Source organism: Hippoglossus hippoglossus, chromosome 8, assembly GCF_009819705.1.
Source record: "Hippoglossus hippoglossus isolate fHipHip1 chromosome 8, fHipHip1.pri, whole genome shotgun sequence".
NCBI lineage: Eukaryota > Metazoa > Chordata > Actinopteri > Pleuronectiformes > Pleuronectidae > Hippoglossus > Hippoglossus hippoglossus.
Window position 1 is genome coordinate 12097063 of NC_047158.1, and position 21549 is coordinate 12118611.

The 21549-nt window shown below is 37.3% G+C and overlaps 2 protein-coding genes and 1 long non-coding RNA gene across 5 annotated transcripts in view; all 3 read right to left on the reverse strand.

Moving 5' to 3' along the window:
- Nucleotides 1-9070, reverse strand: part of LOC117765728 (nuclear GTPase SLIP-GC-like) — a 32827-nt gene extending 23757 nt beyond the window's left edge. The window contains exons 1-4 of the mRNA XM_034592172.1: nt 9060-9070; nt 8300-8381; nt 7750-7862; nt 7281-7314 (exon numbers count right to left, since the gene is read on the reverse strand). Of these exons, the coding sequence (XP_034448063.1) occupies nt 7281-7314; nt 7750-7862; nt 8300-8366 (214 nt within the window). The 5' untranslated portion in view covers nt 8367-8381; nt 9060-9070. The remainder of the gene's footprint in view (nt 1-7280; nt 7315-7749; nt 7863-8299; nt 8382-9059) is intronic.
- LOC117765726 (nuclear GTPase SLIP-GC-like) lies at nt 737-21062 on the reverse strand. 3 transcript variants are annotated; one of them, XM_034592168.1, is made up of 22 exons: nt 20804-21052; nt 20044-20125; nt 19494-19606; nt 19266-19289; nt 19025-19058; nt 18817-18900; nt 17603-17696; nt 15887-16103; nt 15573-15764; nt 14913-15110; nt 14614-14780; nt 14290-14386; nt 14121-14199; nt 13888-14009; nt 13444-13617; nt 13194-13351; nt 12986-13103; nt 12523-12631; nt 12286-12419; nt 12000-12081; nt 11805-11907; nt 11556-11640 (listed from the first exon to the last, which is right to left on the reverse strand). In XM_034592168.1, the coding sequence occupies exons 2-21, from the start codon at nt 20108-20110 to the stop codon at nt 11837-11839; spliced, it is 2334 nt and encodes a 777-aa protein (XP_034448059.1). In that variant the 5' UTR covers nt 20111-20125; nt 20804-21052; the 3' UTR covers nt 11556-11640; nt 11805-11836. The 3 variants fall into 3 exon arrangements, with proteins under 3 accessions (XP_034448058.1, XP_034448057.1, XP_034448059.1); XM_034592167.1 differs by lacking the exons at nt 11556-11640; nt 11805-11907; nt 12000-12081; ... (10 more) ...; nt 15573-15764; nt 15887-16103 and adding exons at nt 737-1438; nt 1531-1612; nt 1816-1949; ... (9 more) ...; nt 5037-5228; nt 5350-5566 and having other exon boundaries at nt 20804-21062; XM_034592166.1 differs by having other exon boundaries at nt 11518-11907; nt 20804-21051.
- Nucleotides 10896-11471, reverse strand: LOC117765734. The gene is made up of 2 exons (XR_004614611.1): nt 11205-11471; nt 10896-11173 (listed from the first exon to the last, which is right to left on the reverse strand). It is a non-coding gene; the product is annotated as an uncharacterized LOC117765734 (long non-coding RNA).
- Nucleotides 21063-21549: the final 487 nt, after the last annotated feature.

Here is a 21549-nt window from a genome sequence, read left to right on the forward strand (position 1 = left end):
ATACACACATTAAAATATAGCAGGGTTATGCCTGGGGACACACTGGTTGTCCCGAGGCAGACAACACTAGTTGTGTGTGTGAGAGAGTATGATGGTACATGTGAGAGAGTATAGAAGTGTGTGTGAGAGAGTATGATGGTACATGTAAGAGAGTATAGAAATGTGTGTGATAGAGTATGATGGTACATGTGAGAGAGTATAGTAGCATGTGTGAGAGAGTATGATGGTCTGTGTGAGCCCAAGTATGAATTATCTCTCAAAGGGCCTCTCATAGTTTCTCAGCACAATTGACTCATTAGATGTCACTTATGTTATTGTGCTTTCTGCATGAATCAAAATGTTCTCATTTGTTTTTAACCGACATTCCACACTGGAGTAACACCAACGAAAAACCTTTAGAGACATGCTTCATGTATCACAGAGAAATCAGTTTGATCATTTGTTTATTTTAAGTAATAAAAACATTTTCATCCCCATTTATAGACCATCCACGTGCCTGCATGTTCTGTTTTCTTGCATGAATCATTCCTGCGTTTGATAACCTGCACAACCTCTATCCCTCCAACTTTCCTGTACTGAGAATGTTCGGCCTGAAGACAGAAAACATTTAAATTCAATAACATTTTAATCGATATATAATGACAATGTTAATGTCGCATAAGCCAACAGATTTTTGGTGTCCAACCAGTAACACAAGTACAAAGCTTGAGCTGAAATAAGTGAAGTCTCGCTCACTGCAGGTGACATTTTTCACACTTCCTTTTCTGCCTTCCAGAACACACCAATAATCATTTATCCAATATATTTAGTAAGATCAAAAAAAGATAAAAAGTAGAATAAAACAAAGTCATATGAGATCATTACTCGAAAAGCTAAGAGTTTATGTCTAATCCAGCCTATAATTAAAACTGGTATTCAAGATCTAAGATTCACGTTAAACATCCTTAAAATCAGGAGCACTCATGTGCCAATCAAGCAATACAAAAGAAACTAAATAAAATCATTGACAGAAAAACATGAAAACGTATTATCACTGAAAGGACAAAGCCATTCGGCCCAGTGGCAAAGATCTGTAGCATTTTCACCACAATGTTCCTGGTTTGAACGAGACTGTGGACCTCTGCATGTCAGCCACCTTCCTTTGGACTATGATCAGTTCATGATGAAAACGCCCTATGTCAAAAAAAACATTAAAATCGCTGCATGTAATGTACAAAAAACAAAGTCAAAGTACACTCAAAGAGAAAAAGGATAATATCTTGATGAAAATGTGTATTATAGTTGTGTAATGTGTATTTTTGTTGTGTTATTCTTGTAATGTGTTGTCATTGTTTGTCATTGACAGTAAGGAACATCTGTTTGAAAGCTCAGTTTGGATTTGGGTTGGCTTCCAGGTGACTGTAGAATGTCTCCACCAAGTCAAGCTCTACTGAAACATCTAAAAACCAAACAAACAAATGCTTATTGGGTAAAATATGCACATTATCAATAACGATACAATGAATAATTCTATCATGATATGTTTTCTACCTGGGAATGAGCAGTCATCTGTCCAGAGTGACAGCTCGATTGATTCCATCAGGGTTTCCTCCAGATTTTTCAAGATTTTCCCCTAAATCAAACCATAGGTATTACTTTTCACTCACACAGCCAAATTATGTGTTTAAGATTTGTTGAATCATACATGCATTAACTGTTTAGATGTGTTTTTAGATTCAGACAGTGACTGGAGCAAAAGCATCTTTCAGAACGATACACACACCACTTGAACATTATTACCTCGAATTGAAGATAAAGATATGAAATCTGACATACCTTCAACTCTTTTAGTTGCTTCAGCATGTTCTCTTTCGCCATCTGAAACATGGTGTCCTTTTTATCATGTACATGGTCCGTAATGGTGCGCCTCATGTTTTCCAGGGAGCCGGTTCCTGTAATCGTTGCTGCGTCTACAATAAAACACTAATGTCAAACCCATGTTTCTGTAAAATCATGATGCAAATGTGCATTATTTTAACCACAGGTTGTACATGCTATGATCTTCTTTATCACCTGTATAGCATTTCTGCATGTTTTCCTCGATTGTTGCTGTCAGACTGCTGTAGACTGTTTTCTTATCCTCCCGGATGATTTCTTTGAGTTTTGTCTTGAGTTTGTCCTCCTGAGAGAGAGAGAGAGAGCGAGAGAGAGAGAGAGAGAGAGAGAGAGAGAGAGAGAGAGAGAGAGAGAGAGAGGGGGAGAGAGAGAGAGAGAGAGAGAGAGAGAGAGAGAGAGAGAGAGATAGAGAGAGAGAGAGAGAGCGAGAGAGCATCTTCAACGTGTTATTGTATACCTCAAAAAAGATATAAAAATAAAAAGTAGAGCTCAACACAATAAAAAAAATGTATAACCTTTGTAAAGGGAAACCGACTCAAGTGTCTCACACACACACACACACACACACACACACACCTCTGTCTTGAGAAAATGCAGTTGCAAATCAACATCTTTGTAGGTTTTAATCATCCCCTCTGTGTCCAGTGAAAACAAATCAATGGCGCCATTGAATGGTCCACTTTTATCTTCATTTCTGAAAAAGTTGAAATGCTTCCATTATATAATACATCCTTTATACAATTAAACTTTGAAAATAATGAATGTCGTCACTGTAATTTCTCACGGGAAGGTCTTCCTGAATTCCTCATCAATGCTGCCAGTCAGTTCTGAACTTAAAGTCATGTTGATGTTCTTTTTCCTTCCATTCTTTGCTTTGAAGACGCCATTGTTCTTAACAGCAAACTTCAATCTCTTGTGGAAGCCACTACCTGTTTCTCTTGGCTGGGAGGAGAAAAAATATTTTATCATAAATATATTATTCAAATAGATATGAAGTGTAAAATAAGTTGTTAAATTAAAGTATAAATACATACAGGATGTAACAGGGACTTCAGATGTCCTTTGCATGAATCTTGTGATTCTTCAACCCCCTCAGTGAGGCATCGTTCAAAAGTCCTGTAAATCTCATCGATTGTTTTTTGGAGTACTTTGAGTTCATGCCGCATCTTTTCTTCAAGGATGCTGAAAGCCTGCATTTTACTGTCAGCCTGAAATAAAACACAAATTCATTTGAATTGATGAAATTTACACTAGTCTTGATTTTGAACATTCTTGAAGAAAACAAAAATCAGGTGGGGTAGGAAGGACCTGTAGACTCTTTCAATATTGATTTGGCATTAAACAAAGTTATTTCACTTTTCCATGTTTAAACTGCATTTGAGCATATACCTATTTGATGTTAATGTTATTTTCTGGGAATATAAATGCCAATGAGGAGGATTTAACACAATGACACAGGTTTCATTACTCGATCTTACCACTCCCCTGCATCTTGTCCCTTGAATCAGAGAGAGAATCCCACGAGCTCCAGACACATAGTTTAATGCCTCTGAGTGATTGTTATTTAGACTTTGCAGAACATCCCGAAGTTTGGGAATTTCTATTAAAAAAAAACACAGTTTTCCTTTAAAATTTTTATATTTCATACTTTGGGTCATACTTTAAACTTGACATACAGATGTCATGACATGAAGAAACACTTTACCCACCAGTTTCATCTGGCTGTAGATGTTTGCGTTCAATAAACTCATTGCGGCTCACAGTGAACACTTCGAATGAGAATTGTTTCTGAAAAGAATAAGGGTTTGATGATGAGGCAGGCTTGAATTCAGGACAATCTTTGTTGATCAGATTTTCTGTTGGTCTGCAGAAACTCACGCTGCATTGTGGGTATTGTTTTTTGAATTCTGCGTTCACTTTGCGCTTGGCTACTTTGTTTCTTTTGAGCACAACATCACGGACAGCAGCTCCTGACCTACAAGACATTTTTTAGTAAATTAAACAGTCTTTGGAATTGGGGAACTTCTGTAAAGAGCTTTGTGACCATCTGGATATAAACTCTGGATTTTATCTGCAAGGTAGATTCTGAACTACTCTATTGCCTTATCATTTACAGTTATTCTCAATGCTGACACCAGGGTCTGCTCAACAGCAGCACAAGGTCAACAGAAAGTCATACTTTTGGAATCTTAAATGACTTACTGATCATCAACATCATCAGACTTGGTGCAGATGAAGTGAATGCGCTGACACTCGCCACCATTTCCCATCAGGCTATTGGCATTTTGCAGGATCTCCCAAGCTTCTTTCTCTGCTACTGCTCGATTAATGTCAGCCACAATCCACACAGTAGAACAACTTCCAACAATCTGAAGAGGCATAATATCAAATTAATTATGAACAATTAATTATCAGTGCTTTGTAATAAATTTCACAGTTTCCAGATAATACATACATACAATATTAAATACAATAAACAGTAGTAAATGTGAATAAGTGACCTTTTTCCACATGTTGTCTCTGCTCTTGTTACGGTCTCCATTTCCTGGAAGGTCCACAAGTGTGACATGCTGGAGAAGATCCTTGTTAGGCAACCTGACAGTCACGCATTCCACTAAGGGCCAGTACTGTCTCACTGCATCTATCTCATCGTTTGAGGCACTTACATATTTGACAATTTTGTCACTTAGCTCTTCAGCCTGAAATAAAAAAAAATTAATTGAGTAAAACAATGCAAATAATTATATTTATACACACATTCAAATTATGAACAAGAGTGAAACACTATCATTGAAAGAAATAAAGACAAAGGGTTAAAATTTGATAATTAAACCTGAAGACGAGACAAAAGTAAAATTTTAAGTGATAATGAACACTTAGGTGTTTTATTATTTCTATAAATATATCAATATTTTAAACTTAAACAACCTTACACGGGTGAACGAGTGTAGAGAAATGAATTAGGTCCTGTTTTAATGGTTTTAGTTGCATACATGCTTTTGAGTAGAACTAAAAATATACTTTGAATTAGTTAAAACGTAATGAGCTGACTTAATATAACTGTTAAAAGACCAACACAAAAGCCAAACTTCTGACTCAGTGTGCAAAATATAAATAAAATACATATAAATCTATATAAATACTTTTTTCATGTTACTTACAGATTCACATTTCAACGTTTTCTTGTTCCAAGTGAGGAATTCAGGAATTTCTCTGAAATATTTCTTGTCCATGAGTTCTTCAACAGATTTGATTTTCCAATCTTCTCTGTACAGTGCTGTCAGCTTTTCACGAGCATCATCATCATCATCATCCAGAAGATTCTTGTAAAACCACAACTCCTCTTTCCAGTCCTAATAAATAAATGAATTATCAGGTTAGTTGAATTAAATGGCATGTAATGTCTGGCAACTGTATATTTGCAGCTACACTGTACATTTTCAACTTGTAAAAAGTAAAGATCAACCTACTCACCTCTTTTTTAATGAACTCAATTTCTGCCTCATACTTTTTGCTGTCGTTGTTTGCCTCCACTTTGAACGTGACTGAGGTGCATGCACACACACTTCCAGAGGGCAGAAGATTCTTCTCTCCAACGATGGCATTTATCAAAGAACTCTTTCCAGCCCCGGTTCTTCCAAAGACACCGACCAGCTTCCTTTTTCTTGTCTCCAAATCAGAGATTTTATTCCTGTTGTACATAAGTTTAATTATGGGTTCATTGGCTTTATGAGAAATAACTTCAACTTAAATCAAATGGCACTTGAAACACAACATTATTGATCCAAAGTGCAAAAACAACAGTGAAATTAAAAACAAGAACAAAAATATTGTCATTATAATAATCACTACCTACACCAATAACAACAATAATAATACACAACCATTTAGGCACATTGAAAGGCTAATGAATAAAAACGTGTTTTCAGATTACTATTACAAGTTTCAGGGGAGGATCGGATGATGGAAAGGGAGAGAGTTCCAGAGGGAATCCAGTTTTACTACCATCACAAAAATAATTGCAGCACCAAGCACATAGTTCAAAAAAGTTGTACTTAGTACTCAGTGTCTGAATTAATCATGGACGTGTTTTGGATGGAACATCAACCGGTCAGACTACCATCTCACATTCCTTTAAAAGGCCTCATGCACTTGTACCTTGGTGGATTGCCATCATGTCTTTGTCATAACAAACATGACTCAGTACGTGCCCATTAGTTTTACTCAGGACCAAATGAAAACGACAGATAATATTGTTACTGCTTTAAATATAATTTGTTACTGTGGTGGAATATAGTTTTAGAACATAGGACAGGATTGTGAATATCCCTTGTATGTTTGAAGGTCTTCTGCACAAGTTAAGATACCAACTGCCAGAAGTTGTTAGCAGATGTTAGTGACCACCAACAGTTGTCAGGGACAGATCGTCAGTAGTGTATCTAGCATCAACAGTTGTTTTGGCCTTAAAATCACAAGAGCCCTTCTTCTAAGACAGCCCACCACAGGTTGATCAGACCTGGGTGTATGTTCCTAACATCTTGGGGCCCAGTTAAGACTGTTCCTACTGATCAAGAGACATTGGCTGCAGCGTTCTGCAGTTTCTTTTATGGTCTGGTGCAGGGCTTGTTCGTGGATTCCCAGATCTTTGAGCAACGTGATGGTGGATGTTGCATTACGACCCCTGCAGCCAACCTCCACAGGGCGAACTATTGCTTTCCAGCCTCGTTGCTCTGCCATAGATGCCATTTCTGCATATTTTTGCCTTTTCCTCTCATTCGCTTTGTCAACAGCATCGTCCCAGGGTACTGTCAATTCTATTAAGTAGACAACGCGGAGGGTGTTGGACCAGAGTACCAGGTCTGGTCTTTGGATGGTGGTGACGATGTGTGATGGAACTCTTAGCGGCTGGTTTAAATCCACCAGCATTTCCCAGTCTCGGGCATGCTCCAACTGCCCACTCATGGTCAGTGGAGGAGGCCCTCGCTGTCCCTGTTCCCCTTCTCGGACAAAAGGTGTCTTTAGAACTGCGCTCTGTGTTTTGGATGGCAAGGCATTGGTGGCAGTTCTCTTTGTTTCAATAGTTGCTGCCAGGCATTTGAGTACGTGGTTGTGTCTCCATGTATACCTACCTTGTGAGAAACTTACTCTACAACATGTGAGGATGTGTTTGAGGGTAGCTCGGGTTGAGCATAGTGAGCAGGATGGATCTTCATTCAGCCACTGCTGGAGGTTTTGGAATGAAAGCAGGAAGCTTCTGCCTGTTTCCATTTCCCACTGCCCTTGTTTTTTATATACATATATATATATAAAGGGAAGCAAGAAAATGGTTGTTACAAGTTCTTCTCACAATATTGAAATGTTGTCTCTGTGTAGATAATAATATGATAAGATTTAAGATAGCTCACTTGTATCATTTGCTTCACTGGTGGATGGCAAAACCTGAGAATGAACATATATATTAGTCTCTTAAAACATTCAATCAAGAAACATCACAACAAAAAGAAGAAATTTGCTATTTTTACTTGAAATTGAGTGAAGCAATTTATTTGTAAAGACATTATTCAGCAAACACGATAAATATAATCTGTATGACTGCAATAAACGGTTCAGATTACACTTAACTGTGCAAAACTGTATGTAACTTACTTGAGTAGCTGAATTCAAGGTTTCCTGTTTTGTTGCAGTTGTGTTATATTTTTTCTAGTAATGATAGAAAACATTCGCTAATCGATAACAGCAGAGACATTTTTATAAAACTCTATGTGTCCATCTATTGGCATCAGCATTATCAGAACCTTTAACACAAGTTCATGCTCCTTTTCCTGTCATATCCACCAGTATTTGTTTAATCGTCTTTACAGTGCAGAATATTACCTTTAACAACTTGAATTGTCGCTTGAATGTTTTCCTTGGTCCAACTTTTGGGATCAATTCTTTGATCTCTTCATCCTCAAGATTGTAAAAGTGGCCCTCATTGATTTCTTGATCTGTACAAATATTCAGGTGAAACAAATTGTTATTGTTTCATTAGGAGCCAAACGGGTGTTGGCACATTTGTTGGTTTAATCTGAAAGGACATGTCAGTCCCACAGAGTTAACATGGTTGGATTACGTCATTGCATATTTGATTTCTTGTTGGACTTGATTTATTAGCTTATTGTACTCAGATAATTCTTTCAATTACACACACACCTACAGAACAATCATTCCTATCAACCGAATGAACGTGTCCTTAAGTGTGTGAAAATGAAAAGGGTTTTTATTGCTGGTGCTTCTCATACGTTGTGAACACAGACTATGTGTGCACTGAGACTAATATGTCAGTATTAAACTCCTCAACAAAGGTGCAGCATTTTTATGTCTGTGTTAGTCGGTGATTCATTAATATATCTGTGCCCCCCAAAGATACATGGTTATACTTTACCTTTAAAAGTCTCTATCAACATGCTGAGACCCCACTCACTTAGTTTGTTACGAACAAAATCATCCATGTCCAAGAAAAGATACTGAAAGGAAAAACAAATATTGAATCGGCCATTGTTGCTTTGACATTACTGAAACGTAGCCGATTGAATATTGATGAGTGAAAACAAAATCCATTGGAAAGTACATTAACCCAAATAACCAACTGTTTAAACTGCACTTGTGTGTGATATTGTCTGTGAGGTATCAACATATTTTAAATCATACTCACAACTAGACCATCGCCAGAAAGGCTGGGCATAACTTTGAGGATTTAGCATGCAAACAAAACAGAACCTAAACACCTTGAAAACAGCTACACTCAGTTCATTTGAGCAGCCCCGACTGGCCATCCATCCACATCGCATCATACTTCCGTAATTGTAAGTTGTGAAACCAAAGCTGGGTAACCTTCGTTTACAATGTAAAGAGTTGCAACACAGTGATCAGTTAAATCAGATACCATATACGTGTGCGTAAGAGTGGAAATAATTATATTAATTATGTTAAACTATACAGGCTATACAGGAGGAGACAGGCTGATCTTCTGTTACTCCCCTTCTAAAACAGAACTTAGTTTTATGTTTCATTAGTTATTGATTCGTTTGTCAAAGCAAAGCAGTGACAAAATAGTGCAGTCCGTTTCTACACACACTGTTTGATGTAGTATCTTCATAATACATTTACTGGTGAATATAATGCAATCAAGTTGTCGTACTTACATGTTCCCAGATCCTCTATAATGCACAAATATGACTCAGGTTGAGGACCGCTTCAAGTTCAGTCTCCGCCCCTCTGCCCACAAAGTAGATTCAGCAAGTTTAAAGGGATAGCTCACTGAAAAATGAAAATTCACTCATTATCTATCTATTTTTCAGGATGTTTAAATGCAGCCTCATAAAATCTGTAGCGAATCAAACACTAAATAAACTTCATGTACTGATCAGGTCCTGATAACTTGTGAAGAGTGTTTATTAGTTAATGTGGGAGCAGGTCAGCAGGAGAGAGGAGGAGGACACAGGAAACTCCAGCTCGGTACAAACCAACCGTCTGATCTGACACGTCCACACATAGACATCAAAGGGAGCTTGAGCTCGTGCCATTTTTCTTTAAATAAATGAATGTTATACTCCAACGAATATAGTGATTTAATGTTAAAAAAATCGGACTTTGACGAGTTCCGACTGATCACAAGTTATTAGGACACGTACAGGACTGACGTTTACTTTGTGTTTGTTTGATTCACTCCAGACTTTGAGAAACATGTTTAAACCTGCGACACAACACGAGACATAACGTGAGGCACAGAGTCAGGACGTCAACTTCACTGTTGCAGAACAAGCGACGCCCTGTTCATCCAGGAACATAAAATTAATTCAGCAGGTTTTTTATGAAGATCAATTCTAAATGAAGTATGAAGAGTAACTGGTTGACCTGCGGAGTAATGCGTCTCAGTGCAGTGGTGCTGCTAAGGGGGGGCCAGGTGGGGTCACCTTGATACAGTAAAGGCTATAATCAAAGTTTGTCCTTTTAAGCTTTAGGTGCAGCACACAAGTCTAAACTATATGAATGTCAAATCAGTGTGAAGAGCACTGACCACTGTCATAGACTTACTGTTATAGTCACTGCCGTCATTTAAAAGTTTGAAAGAACTAGAGAACCTCGGTGTCTGAGTATGGAGAATACTCAAAGGAGAATCCTCAGGAAAAAGTTCTGATGTTGATCATTTTTGCCACTAAGCAGAGCCCTTTGATTTCTATTGTTTTTACTTAAAACTGAATGTTGATGTTTTCCCTAAGCTTGTCGAGCAAATTGTTTCCGGCAGCAATAAACCGACCATCACCCCCCAAAATGAATGCCTGCCGTTTATTGCAAAGTGGAACTAGCCTTCAGGTATATGAGGCAAGCCACATCAGGGTTTGTTATGAGAGCCCCTTTGAGAGATAATTAATACTTGGTCTCACACACACTACTATACTCTCTTAAATGTACCATCATACTCTCTCACACATTATATATATTAATACTAGATTATAATAAATATAATATTATGATAATATACATATACATAGACACCATAGACTGTATATAAAGATACACACATTAAAATATAGCAGGGTTATGCCTGGGGACACACTGGTTGTCCCGAGGCAGACAACACTAGTTGTGTGTGTGAGAGAGTATGATGGTACATGTGAGAGAGTATAGAAGTGTGTGTGATAGAGTATGATGGTATATGTGAGAGAGTATAGTAGAGTGTGTGTGAGAGAGTATGATGGTACATGTAAGAGAGTATAGAAGTGTGTGTGATAGAGTATGACGGTACATGTGAGAGAGTATAGTAGCATGTGTGAGAGAGTATGATGGTCTGTGTGAGCCCAAGTATGAATTATCTCTCACAGGGCCTCTCATAGTTTCTCAGCACAATTGACTCATTAGATGTCACTTATGTTATTGTGCTTTCTGCATGAATCAAAATTTGTTTTTAACCGACATTCCACACTGGAGTAACACCAACGAAAAACCTTTAGAGACATGCTTCATGTATCACAGAGAAATCAGTTTGATCATTTGTTTATTTTAAGTAATAAAAACATTTTCATCCCCATTTATAGACCATCCATGTGTCTGCATGTTCTGTTTTCTTGCATGAATCATTCCTGCGTTTGATAACCTGCACAACCTCTATCCCTCCAACTTTCCTGTACTGAGATTGTTTGGCCTGAAGACAGAAAACATTTAAATTCAATAACATTTTAATCGATATATAATGACAATGTTAATGTCGCATAAGCCAACAGATTTTTGGTGTCCAACCAGTAACACAAGTACAAAGCTTGAGCTGAAATAAGTGAAGTCTCGCTCACTGCAGGTGACATTTTTCACACTTCCTTTTCTGCCTTCCAGAACACACCAATAATCATTTATCCAATATATTTAGTAAGATCAAAAAAAGATAAAAAGTAGAATAAAACAAAGTCATCTGAGATCATTACTCGAAAAGCTAAGAGTTTATGTCTAATCCAGCCTATAATTAAAACTGGTATTCACGATCTAAGATTCACGTTAAACATCCTTAAAATCAGGAGCACTCATGTGCCAATCAAGCAATACAAAAGAAACTAAATAAAATCATTGACAGAAAAACATGAAAACGTATTATCACTGAAAGGACAAAGCCATTCGGCCCAGTGGCAAAGATCTGTAGCATTTTCACCACAATGTTCCTGGTTTGAACGAGACGGTGGACCTCTGCATGTCAGCCACCTTCCTTTGGACTATGATCAGTTCATGATGAAAACGCCCGATGCCAAAAAAAACATTAAAATCGCTGCATGTAATGTACAAAAAACAAGGTCAAAGTACACTCAAAGAGAAAAAGGATAATATCTTGATGAAAATGTGTATTATAGTTGTGTAATGTGTATTTTTGTTGTGTTCTTCTTGTAACGTGTTGTCATTGTTTGTCATTGACAGTAAGGAACATCTGTTTGAAAGCTCAGTTTGGATTTGGGTTGGCTTCCAGGTGACTGTAGAATGTCTCCACCATGTCAAGCTCTCCTGAAACATCTAAAAAGCAAAGAAACAAATGCTTATTGGGTAAAATATGCACATTATCAATTACGCTACAATGAATAATTCTATCATGATATGTTTTCTACCTGGGAATGAGCAGTCATCTGTCTCGAGTGACAGCTCGATTGATTTCATCAGGGTTTCCTCCAGATTTTTCAAGATTTTCCCCTAAATCAAAACCATAGGTATTACTTTTCACTCACACAGCCAAATTATGTGTTCAAGATTTGCTGAATCATACAAGCATTAACTGTTTAGATGTGTTTTTAGATTCAGACAGTGACTGGAGCAAAAGCATCTTTCAGAACGATACACACACCACTTGAACATTATTACCTCGAATTGAAGATAAAGATATGAAATCTGACATACCTTCAACTCTTTTAGTTGCTTCAGCATGTTGTCTTTCGCCATCTGAAACATAGTGTCCTTTTTATCATGTACATGGTCCTGAATGGTGCGCCTCATGTTTTCCAGTGAGCCGGTTCCTGTAATCGTTGCTGCGTCTACAATAAAACACTAATGTCAAACCCATGTTTCTGTAAAATCATGATGCAAATGTGCATTATTTTAACCACAGGTTGTACATGCTATGATCTTCTTTATCACCTGTATAGCATTTCTGCATGTTTTCCTCGATTGTTGCTGTCAGACTGCTGTAGACTGTTTTCTTATCCTCCCGGATGATTTCTTTGAGTTTTGTCTTGAGTTTGTCCTCCTGAGAGAGAGAGAGAGAGAGAGAGAGAGAGCGAGAGAGAGAGAGAGAGAGAGAGAGAGAGAGAGAGAGAGGGGGAGAGAGAGAGAGAGAGAGAGAGAGAGAGAGAGAGAGAGAGAGAGAGGGAGAGAGAGAGAGAGAGAGAGAGAGAGCATCTTCAATGTGTTATTGTATACCTTTAAAAAGATATAAAAATAAAAAGTAGAGCTCAACACAATAAAAAAAATGTATAAGGGAAACCGACACAGGTGTCTCACACACACACACACAAACACACACACACACACACACACACACACACACACACACACACACACACACACACACACACACACACACACACACACACACACACACCTCTGTCTTGAGAAAATGCATTTGCAGATCAACATCTTTGTAGGTTTTAATCATCCCCTCTGTGTCCAGTGAAAACAAATCAATGGCGCCATTGAATGGTCCACTTTTATCTTCATTTCTGAAAAAGTTGAAATGCTTCCATTATATAATACATCCTTTATACAATTAAACTTTGAAAATAATGAATGTCGTCACTGTAATTTCTCACGGGAAGGTCTTCCTGAATTCCTCATCAATGCTGCCTGTCAGTTCTGAACTTAAAGTCATGTTGATGTTCTTTTTCCTTCCATTCTTTGCTTTGAAGACGCCATTGTTCATAACAGCAAACTTCAATCTGTTGTGGAAGCCACTACCTGTTTCTCTTGGCTGGGAGGAGAAAAAATATTTTATCATAAATATATTATTCAAATAGATATGAAGTGTAGAATAAGTTGTTAAATTAAAGTATAAATACATACAGGATGTAACAGGGACTTCAGATGTCCTTTGCATGAATGTTGTGATTCTTCAACCCCCTCAGTGAGGCATTGTTCAAAAGTCCTGTAAATCTCATCGATTGTTTTTTGGAGTACTTTGAGTTCATGCCGCATCTTTTCTTCAAGGACGCTGAAAGCCTGCATTTTACTGTCAGCCTGAAATAAAACACAAATTCATTTGAATTGATGAAATTTACACTAGTCTTGATTTTGAACATTCTTGAAGAAAACAAAAATCAGGTGGGGTAGGAAGGACCTGTAGACTCTTTCAACATTGGTTTGGCATTAAACAAAGTTATTTCACTTTTCCATGTTTAAACTGCATTTGAGCATATACCTATTTGATGTTCATGTTATTTTCTGGGAATATAAATGCCAATGAGGAGGATTTAACACAATGACACAGGTTTCATTACTCGATCTTACCACTCCCCTGCATCTTGTCCCTTGAATCAGAGAGAGAATCCCACGAGCTCCAGACACATAGTTTAATGCCTCTGAGTGATTGTTATTTAGACTTTGCAGAACATCCCGAAGTTTGGGAATTTCTATTAAAAAAAAAAACACAGTTTTCTTTTAAAATTTTTATATTTCATACTTTGGGTCATACTTTAAACTTGACATACAGATGTCATGACTTGAAGAAACATTTTACCCACCAGTTTCATCTGGCTGTAGATGTTTGCGTTCAATAAACTCATTGCGGCTCACAGTGAACACTTCGAATGAGAATTGTTTCTGAAAAGAATAAGGGTTTGATGATGAGGCAGGCTTGAATTCAGGACAATCTTTGTTGATCAGATTTTCTGTTGGTCTGCAGAAACTCACGCTGCATTGTGGGTATTGTTTTTTGAATTCTGCGTTCACTTTGCGCTTGGCTACTTGGTTTCTTTTGAGCACAACATCACGGACAGCAGCTCCTGACCTACAAGAAAAGTTTTAGTAAATGAAACAGTCTTTGGAATTGGGGAACTTCTGTAAAGAGCTTTGTGACCATTTGGATATAAACTCTGGATTTTATGTGCAAGGTAGATTCTGAACTACTCTATTGCCTTATCATTTACAGTTATTCTCAATGCTGACACCAGGGTCTGCTCAACAGCAGCACAAGGTCAACAGAAACTCATACTTTTGGAATCTTAAATGACTTACTGATCATCAACATCATCAGACTTGGTGCAGATGAAGTGAATGCGCTGACACTCGCCACCATTTCCCATCAGGCTATTGGCATTTTGCAGGATCTCCCAAGCTTCTTTCTCTGCTACTGCTCGATTAATGTCAGCCACAATCCACACAGTAGAACAACTTCCAACCATCTGACGAGGCATAATATCAAGTTAATTATGAACAATTAATTATCAGTGCTTTGTAATAAATTTCACAGTTTCCAGATAATACATACATACAATATTAAATACAATAAACAGTAGTAAATGTGAATAAGTGACCTTTTTCCACATGTTGTCTCTGCTCTTGTTACGGTCTCCATTTCCTGGAAGGTCCACAAGTGTGACATGCTGGAGAAGATCCTTGTTAGGCAACCTGACAGTCACGCATTCCACTAAGGGCCAGTACTGTCTCACTGCATCTTCTTCCTCGTTTGAGGCACTTACGTATTTGACAATTTTGTCACTTAGCTCTTCAGCCTGAAATTAAAAAAAATTAATTGAGTAAAACAATGCAAATAATTATATTTATACACACATTCAAATTATGAACAAGAGTGAAACACTCTCATTGAAAGAAATAAAGACAAAGGTTTAAAATTTGATAATTAAACCTGAAGACGAGACAAAAGTAAAATTTTAAGTGATAATGAACACTTAGGTATTTTATTATTTCTATAAATATATCAATATTTTAAACTTAAACAACCTTACACGGGTGAACGAGTGTAGAGAAATGAATTAGGTCCTGTTTTAATGGTTTTAGTTGCATACATGCTTTTGAGTACAACTAAGAATACACTTTGTATTAGTTAAAATGTAATGAGCTGACTTAATATAACTGTTAAAAGACCAACACAAAAGCCAAACTTCTGACTCAGTGTGCAAAATATAAATAAAATACATATAAATCTATATAAATACTTTTTCCATGTTACTTACAGATTCACATTTCAACGTTTTCTTGTTCCAAGTGAGGAATTCAGGAATTTCTCTGAAATATTTCCTGTCCATGAGTTCTTCAACAGATTTTGATTTCCAATCTTCTCTGTACAGTGCTGTCAGCTTTTCACGAGCATCATCATCATCATCATCCAGAAGATTCTTGTAAAACCACAACTCCTCTTTCCAGTCCTAATAAATAAATGAATTATCAGGTTAGTTGAATTAAATGGCATATAATGTCTGGCACCTGTATATTTGCAGCTACAATGTAACTTTTCAACTTGTAAAAAAGTAAAGATCAACATACTCACCTCTTTTTTAATGAACTCAATTTCTGCATCATACTTTTTGCTGTCGTTGTTTGCCTCCACTTTGAACGTGACTGAGGTGCATGCACACACACTTCCAGAGGGCAGAAGATTCTTCTCTCCAACGATGGCATTTATCAAAGAGCTCTTTCCAGCCCCGGTTCTTCCAAAGACACCGACCAGCTTCCTTTTTCTTGTCTCCAAATCAGAGATTTTATTCCTGTTGTACATAAATTTAATTATGGGTTCATTGGCTTTATTAGAAATAACTTTGACTTTATTCAAATGGCACTTGAAACACAACATTATTGATCCAAAGTGCTTTACAACACAAAAACAACAGTGAAATTAAAAACAAGAACGAAAATATTGTCATTATAATAATCACTACCTACACCAATAACAATAATAATACACAACCATTTAGGCACATTGAAAGGCTAATGAATAAAAACGTGTTTTCAGATTACTATTACAAGTTTCAGGGGAGGATCGGATGATGGAAAGGGAGAGAGTTCCAGAGGGAATCCAGTTTTACTACCATCACAAAAATAATTGCAGCACCAAGCGCATAATTAAAAAAAGTTGTACTTAGTACTCAGTGTGTGAATTAATCATGGACGTGTTTTGGATGGAACATCAACCAGTCAGACTACCATCTCACATTCCTTTAAAAGGCCTCATGCACTTGTACCTTGGTGGATTGCCAAGGCAGCCCACCACAGGTTGATCAGACCTGGGTGTATGTTCCAACATCTTGAGGCCCAGTTAAGACTGTTCTGCAGTTTCTTTTATGGTCTGGTGCAGGGCTTGTTCGTGGATTCCCAGATCTTTGAGCAACGTGATGGTGGATGTTGCATTACGACCCCTGCAGCCAACCTCCACAGGGCGAACTATTGCTTTCCAGCCTCGTTGCTCTGCCATAGATGCCATTTCTGGCATCTGTGACATCTGGCGTCTCATTCGCTTTGTCAACAGCATCGTCCTAGGGTACTGTCAATTCTATTAAGTAGACAACGCGGAGGGTGTTGGACCAGAGTACCAGGTCTGGTCTTTGGATGGTGGTGACAATGTGTGATGGGACTTTTAGCGGCTAGTCTAAATCCACCAGCATTTCCCTGTCTCTGGCATGCTCCAACTGCCCACTCCTGGTCAGTGGAGGAGGCCCTCGCTGTCCCTGTTCCCCTTCTCGGACAAAAGGTGTCTTTAGAACTGCGCTCTGTGTTTTGGATGGCAAGGCATTGGTGGCAGTTCTCTTTGTTTCAATAGTTGCTGCCAGGCATTTGAGTATGTGGTTGTGTCTCCACGTATACCTACCTTGTGAGAAACTTACTCTACAACATGTGAGGTTGTGTTTGAGGGTAGCTCGGGTTGAGCATAGTGAGCAGGATGGATCTTCATTCAGCCACTGCTGGAGGTTTTGGAATGAAAGCAGGAAGCTTCTGCCTGTTTCCATTTGCCACTGCCCCTGTTTTGCCTGAGTGACAGCCTGAGCACATATTGTTGCCTCCTCCTGCCGGACTTCCAGGCCTACCAACTTTCGACATTCTGATGGTGGTACCTTGTTCCAAAAAGGCCTACTCTGGCCTAGGCCTAAACCGCCCCTTCCTTGTTGAACATGGCCCACAACGTTAGCATGCTGGAGTGCTGCCTTTGCCTGTTGAGTTGCTTCTTTTGGTGTCCATTTCATTCCTGTTGTCAGAGATAGAAATTACTTACTTCAGGAAATCATTGAGCTCTGTCTTCTCTTCATCTTGAAGTTTCATCTGGACGACTTTCATTATGTCTTTCACTTCCCACATTATGGATTCCTCTGCCAAATACAAAGTAAAAAGCTATTAAGCAGGACCCATGAACTATTGTTTCCAAAATTTGCACAATGAGAAAACAAAGTGCCTCATCAGACTTTGACACCGACCACAGTGCGAAAAAAGAAATTTCAAGAAAATAAAAAGATCTTGTTTCTGAGGGAAAAAAGTCTTATTATCTATCCAAAAAAAACCTTTGATTTAAAAAGATATCCAGCAAATATTGAGCAAATTTTAACCACAAACTCCTTTGTTTCCTTTATTTTAGGGGTCAGGCCATTTGAACAAATGCATCATTTTAAAATTACATCAAATAATTGTATCTATTTCTATTCATTGAAAATGAGTGTTGCCAGACTGCCACATTTCAAACAGGAGGGCGAGGTCAGGTCAACATAATAAATGCAGAGCAAAATAGAAATAATTATTGTTATACGGTTAGAATAACTGGAGTATTCGTTTTTTGACTGTTTTTGAAAAAGCCCTAACTCTGTCGAAAATTGCTTCTTAGACTGTCAATGATTGACAATGTAGAAAGTGGTCTTGTCCTGAATGAGAGACGATAGATGGTTGTGACTTTTCAAAGAAGCTGAATTTTTTTAATGTTTTAATTAAAATAAAAAACCTTAGGTAAGGATGTTTCTCTGGTCTTAATTTAAGACAAAGTTCTTGTTTTTGAAGAAATTGTGCCCATTCAGGAAAAGATATTCTTATTAAAGCCTTAAAATAAATTAAAAAATTTGTTATATTGTTTCTTGGGGTGCCCACTGGATCATCTGGTATTTTTTCTCAGTCTTGATTTAACTTTACTTGACCTAAATTTAATAGATTTCATGAATAAAATCATAATATTACAAGAATACAGTTTTGATTCAATGAGAAAAAAAATCATAATATTTGAGAATTTTAGAAAAAAAAGTCATAACATTTTAACAGTAAAGAAAAAAAATGTTTTTAGGTGTTAAGCAGCAAGAAGTTCGCTGGATATCCACTCATTTAGGATCTAAAATCTTGAACCAATATAATTGTTTCTTTAGAAACTCCGAAACGCCTTTTAATAACAATAGATGTAAGCGATGATTACATATTTGAAGGTTGATATTGTTGAGGATCTAACATAAATACCTGCTGCAGAGTTGTACCGTTTACGTTGAACACTTGGTGACTGGCATTGGCTGGACTCCTCTCTAGGATCCATATCCATGTTTCCTTGTTTTTTATATACATATATATATAAAGGGAAGCAAGAATAAGGTTGTTACAAGTTCTTCTCAAAATATTGAAATGTGGTCTCTGTGTAGATAATAATATGATAAGATTTAAGATAGCTCACTTGTATCATTTGCTTCACTGGTGGATGGCAAAACCTGAGAATGAACATATATATTTGACTCTTAAAACATTTAATCAAGAAACATCACAACAGAAAGAAGAAATTTTCTATTTTTACTTGAAATTGAGTGAAGCAATTTATTTGTAAATACATTTTTTAGCAAACACAATAAATATAATCTGTATGACTGCAATAAACGGTTCAGATTACACTTAACTGTGCAAAACTGTATGTAACTTACTTGAGTAGCTGAATTCAAGGTTTCCTGTTTTGTTGCAGTTGTGTTATATTTTTTCTAGTAATGATAGAAAACATTCGCTAATCGATAACAGCAGAGACATTTTTATAAAACTCTATGTGTCCATCTATTGGCATCAGCATTATCAGAACCTTTAACACAAGTTCATGCTCCTTTTCCTGTCATATCCACCAGTATTTGTTTAATCGTCTTTACAGTGCAGAATATTACCTTTAACAACTTGAATTGTCGCTTGAATGTTTTCCTTGGTCCAACTTTTGGGATCAATTCTTTGATCTCTTCATCCTCAAGATTGTAAAAGTGGCCCTCATTGATTTCTTGATCTGTACAAATATTCAGGTGAAACAAATTGTTATTGTTTCATTAGGAGCCAAACGGGTGTTCGCACATTTGTTGGTTTAATCTGAAAGGACATGTCAGTCCCACAGAGTTAACATGGTTGGATTACGTCATTGCATATTTGATTTCTTGTTGGACTTTATTTATTAGCTTATTGTACTCAGATAATTCTTTCAATTACACACACACCTACAGAACAATCATTCCTATCAACCGAATGAACGTGTCCTTAAGTGTGTGAAAATGAAAAGGGTTTTTATTGCTGGTGCTTCTCATACGTTGTGAACACAGACTATGTGTGCACTGAGACTAATATGTCAGTATTAAACTCCTCAACAAAGGTGCAGCATTTTTATGTCTGTGTTAGTCGGTGATTCATTAATATATCTGTGCCCCCCAAAGATACATGGTTATACTTTACCTTTAAAAGTCTCTATCAACATGCTGAGACCCCACTCACTTAGTTTGTTACGAACAAAATCATCCATGTCCAAGAAAAGATACTGAAAGGAAAAACAAATATTGAATCGGCCATTGTTGCTTTGACATTACTGAAACGTAGCCGATTGAATATTGATGAGTGAAAACAAAATCCATTGGAAAGTACATTAACCCAAATAACCAACTGTTTAAACTGCACTTGTGTGTGATATTGTCTGTGAGGTATCAACATATTTTAAATCATACTCACAACTAGACCATCGCCAGAAAGGCTGGGCATAACTTTGAGGATTTAGCATGCAAACAAAACAGAACCTAAACACCTTGAAAACAGCTACACTCAGTTCATTTGAGCTGCCCCGACTGGCCATCCATCCACATCGCATGATACTTCCGTAATTGTAAGTTGTGAAACCAAAGCTGGGTAACTTTCGTTTACAATGTAAAGAGTTGCAACACAGTGATCAGTTAAATCAGATACCATATACGTGTGCGTAAGAGGGGAAATAATTATATTAATTATGTTAAACTATCCAGGCTATACAGGAGGAGACAGGCTGATCTTCTGTTACTCCCCTTCTAAAACAGAACTTAGTTTTATGTTTCATTAGTTATTGATTCGTTTGTCAAAGCAAAGCAGTGACAAAATAGTGCAGTCCGTTTCTACACACACTGTTTGATGTAGTATCTTCATAATACATTTACTGGTGAATATAATGCAATCAAGTTGTCGTACTTACATGTTCCCAGATCCTCTATAATGCACAAATATGACTCCAGTTGAGGACCGCTTCAAGTTCAGTCTCCGCCCCTCTGCCCACAAAGTAGATTCAGCAAGTTTAAAGGGATAGCTCACTGAAAAATGAAAATTCACTCATTATCTATCTATTTTTCAGGATGTTTAAATGCAGCCTCATAAAATCTGTAGCGAATCAAACACTAAATAAACTTCATGTACTGATCAGGTCCTGATAACTTGTGAAGAGTGTTTATTAGTTAACGTGAGAGCAGGTCAGCAGGAGGGAGGAGGAGGACACAGGAAACTCCAGCTCGGTACAAACCAACCGTCTGATCTGGCAGGTCCACACATAGACATCAAAGGGAGCTTGAGCTCGTGCCATTTTTCTTTAAATAAATGAATGTTATACTCCAACGAATATAGGGATTTAATCTTTAAAAAATCAGACTTTGACGAGTTCCGACTGATCACAAGTTATTAGGACACGTACAGGACTGACGTTTACTTTGTGTTTGTTTGATTCACTCCAGACTTTGAGAAACATGTTTAAACCTGCGACACAACACGAGACATCACGTGATGCACAGAGTCAGGACGTCACTGATCACTGTCATAGACTTACTGTTATAGACAGATTTTTTATTCAAAACCTTATTTTGTCAATTTGAATTTTATTAACAGATGAAAAAGCAACCACGTGCAACCAGTAATCTAGGAAATTGTTGATGTGATACATCGAGATGCATC

What these genes read in the sequence shown, in the direction of transcription:
- LOC117765726 (XM_034592167.1), bottom strand. Translation starts at nt 20,110, where the DNA reads ATGGATGATTTTGTTCGTAACAAACTAAGTGAGTGGGGTCTCAGCATG. An exon ending in AACAATACCCACAATGCAGC is followed by an intron (nt 3,664 to 3,753) that starts GTGAGTTTCTGC and finishes TATTCTTTTCAG; the next exon opens with AAACAATTCTCATTCGAAGT. An exon ending in TGCATTTTCTCAAGACAGAG is followed by an intron (nt 2,162 to 2,451) that starts GTGTGTGTGTGT and finishes TCTCTCTCTCAG; the next exon opens with GAGGACAAACTCAAGACAAA.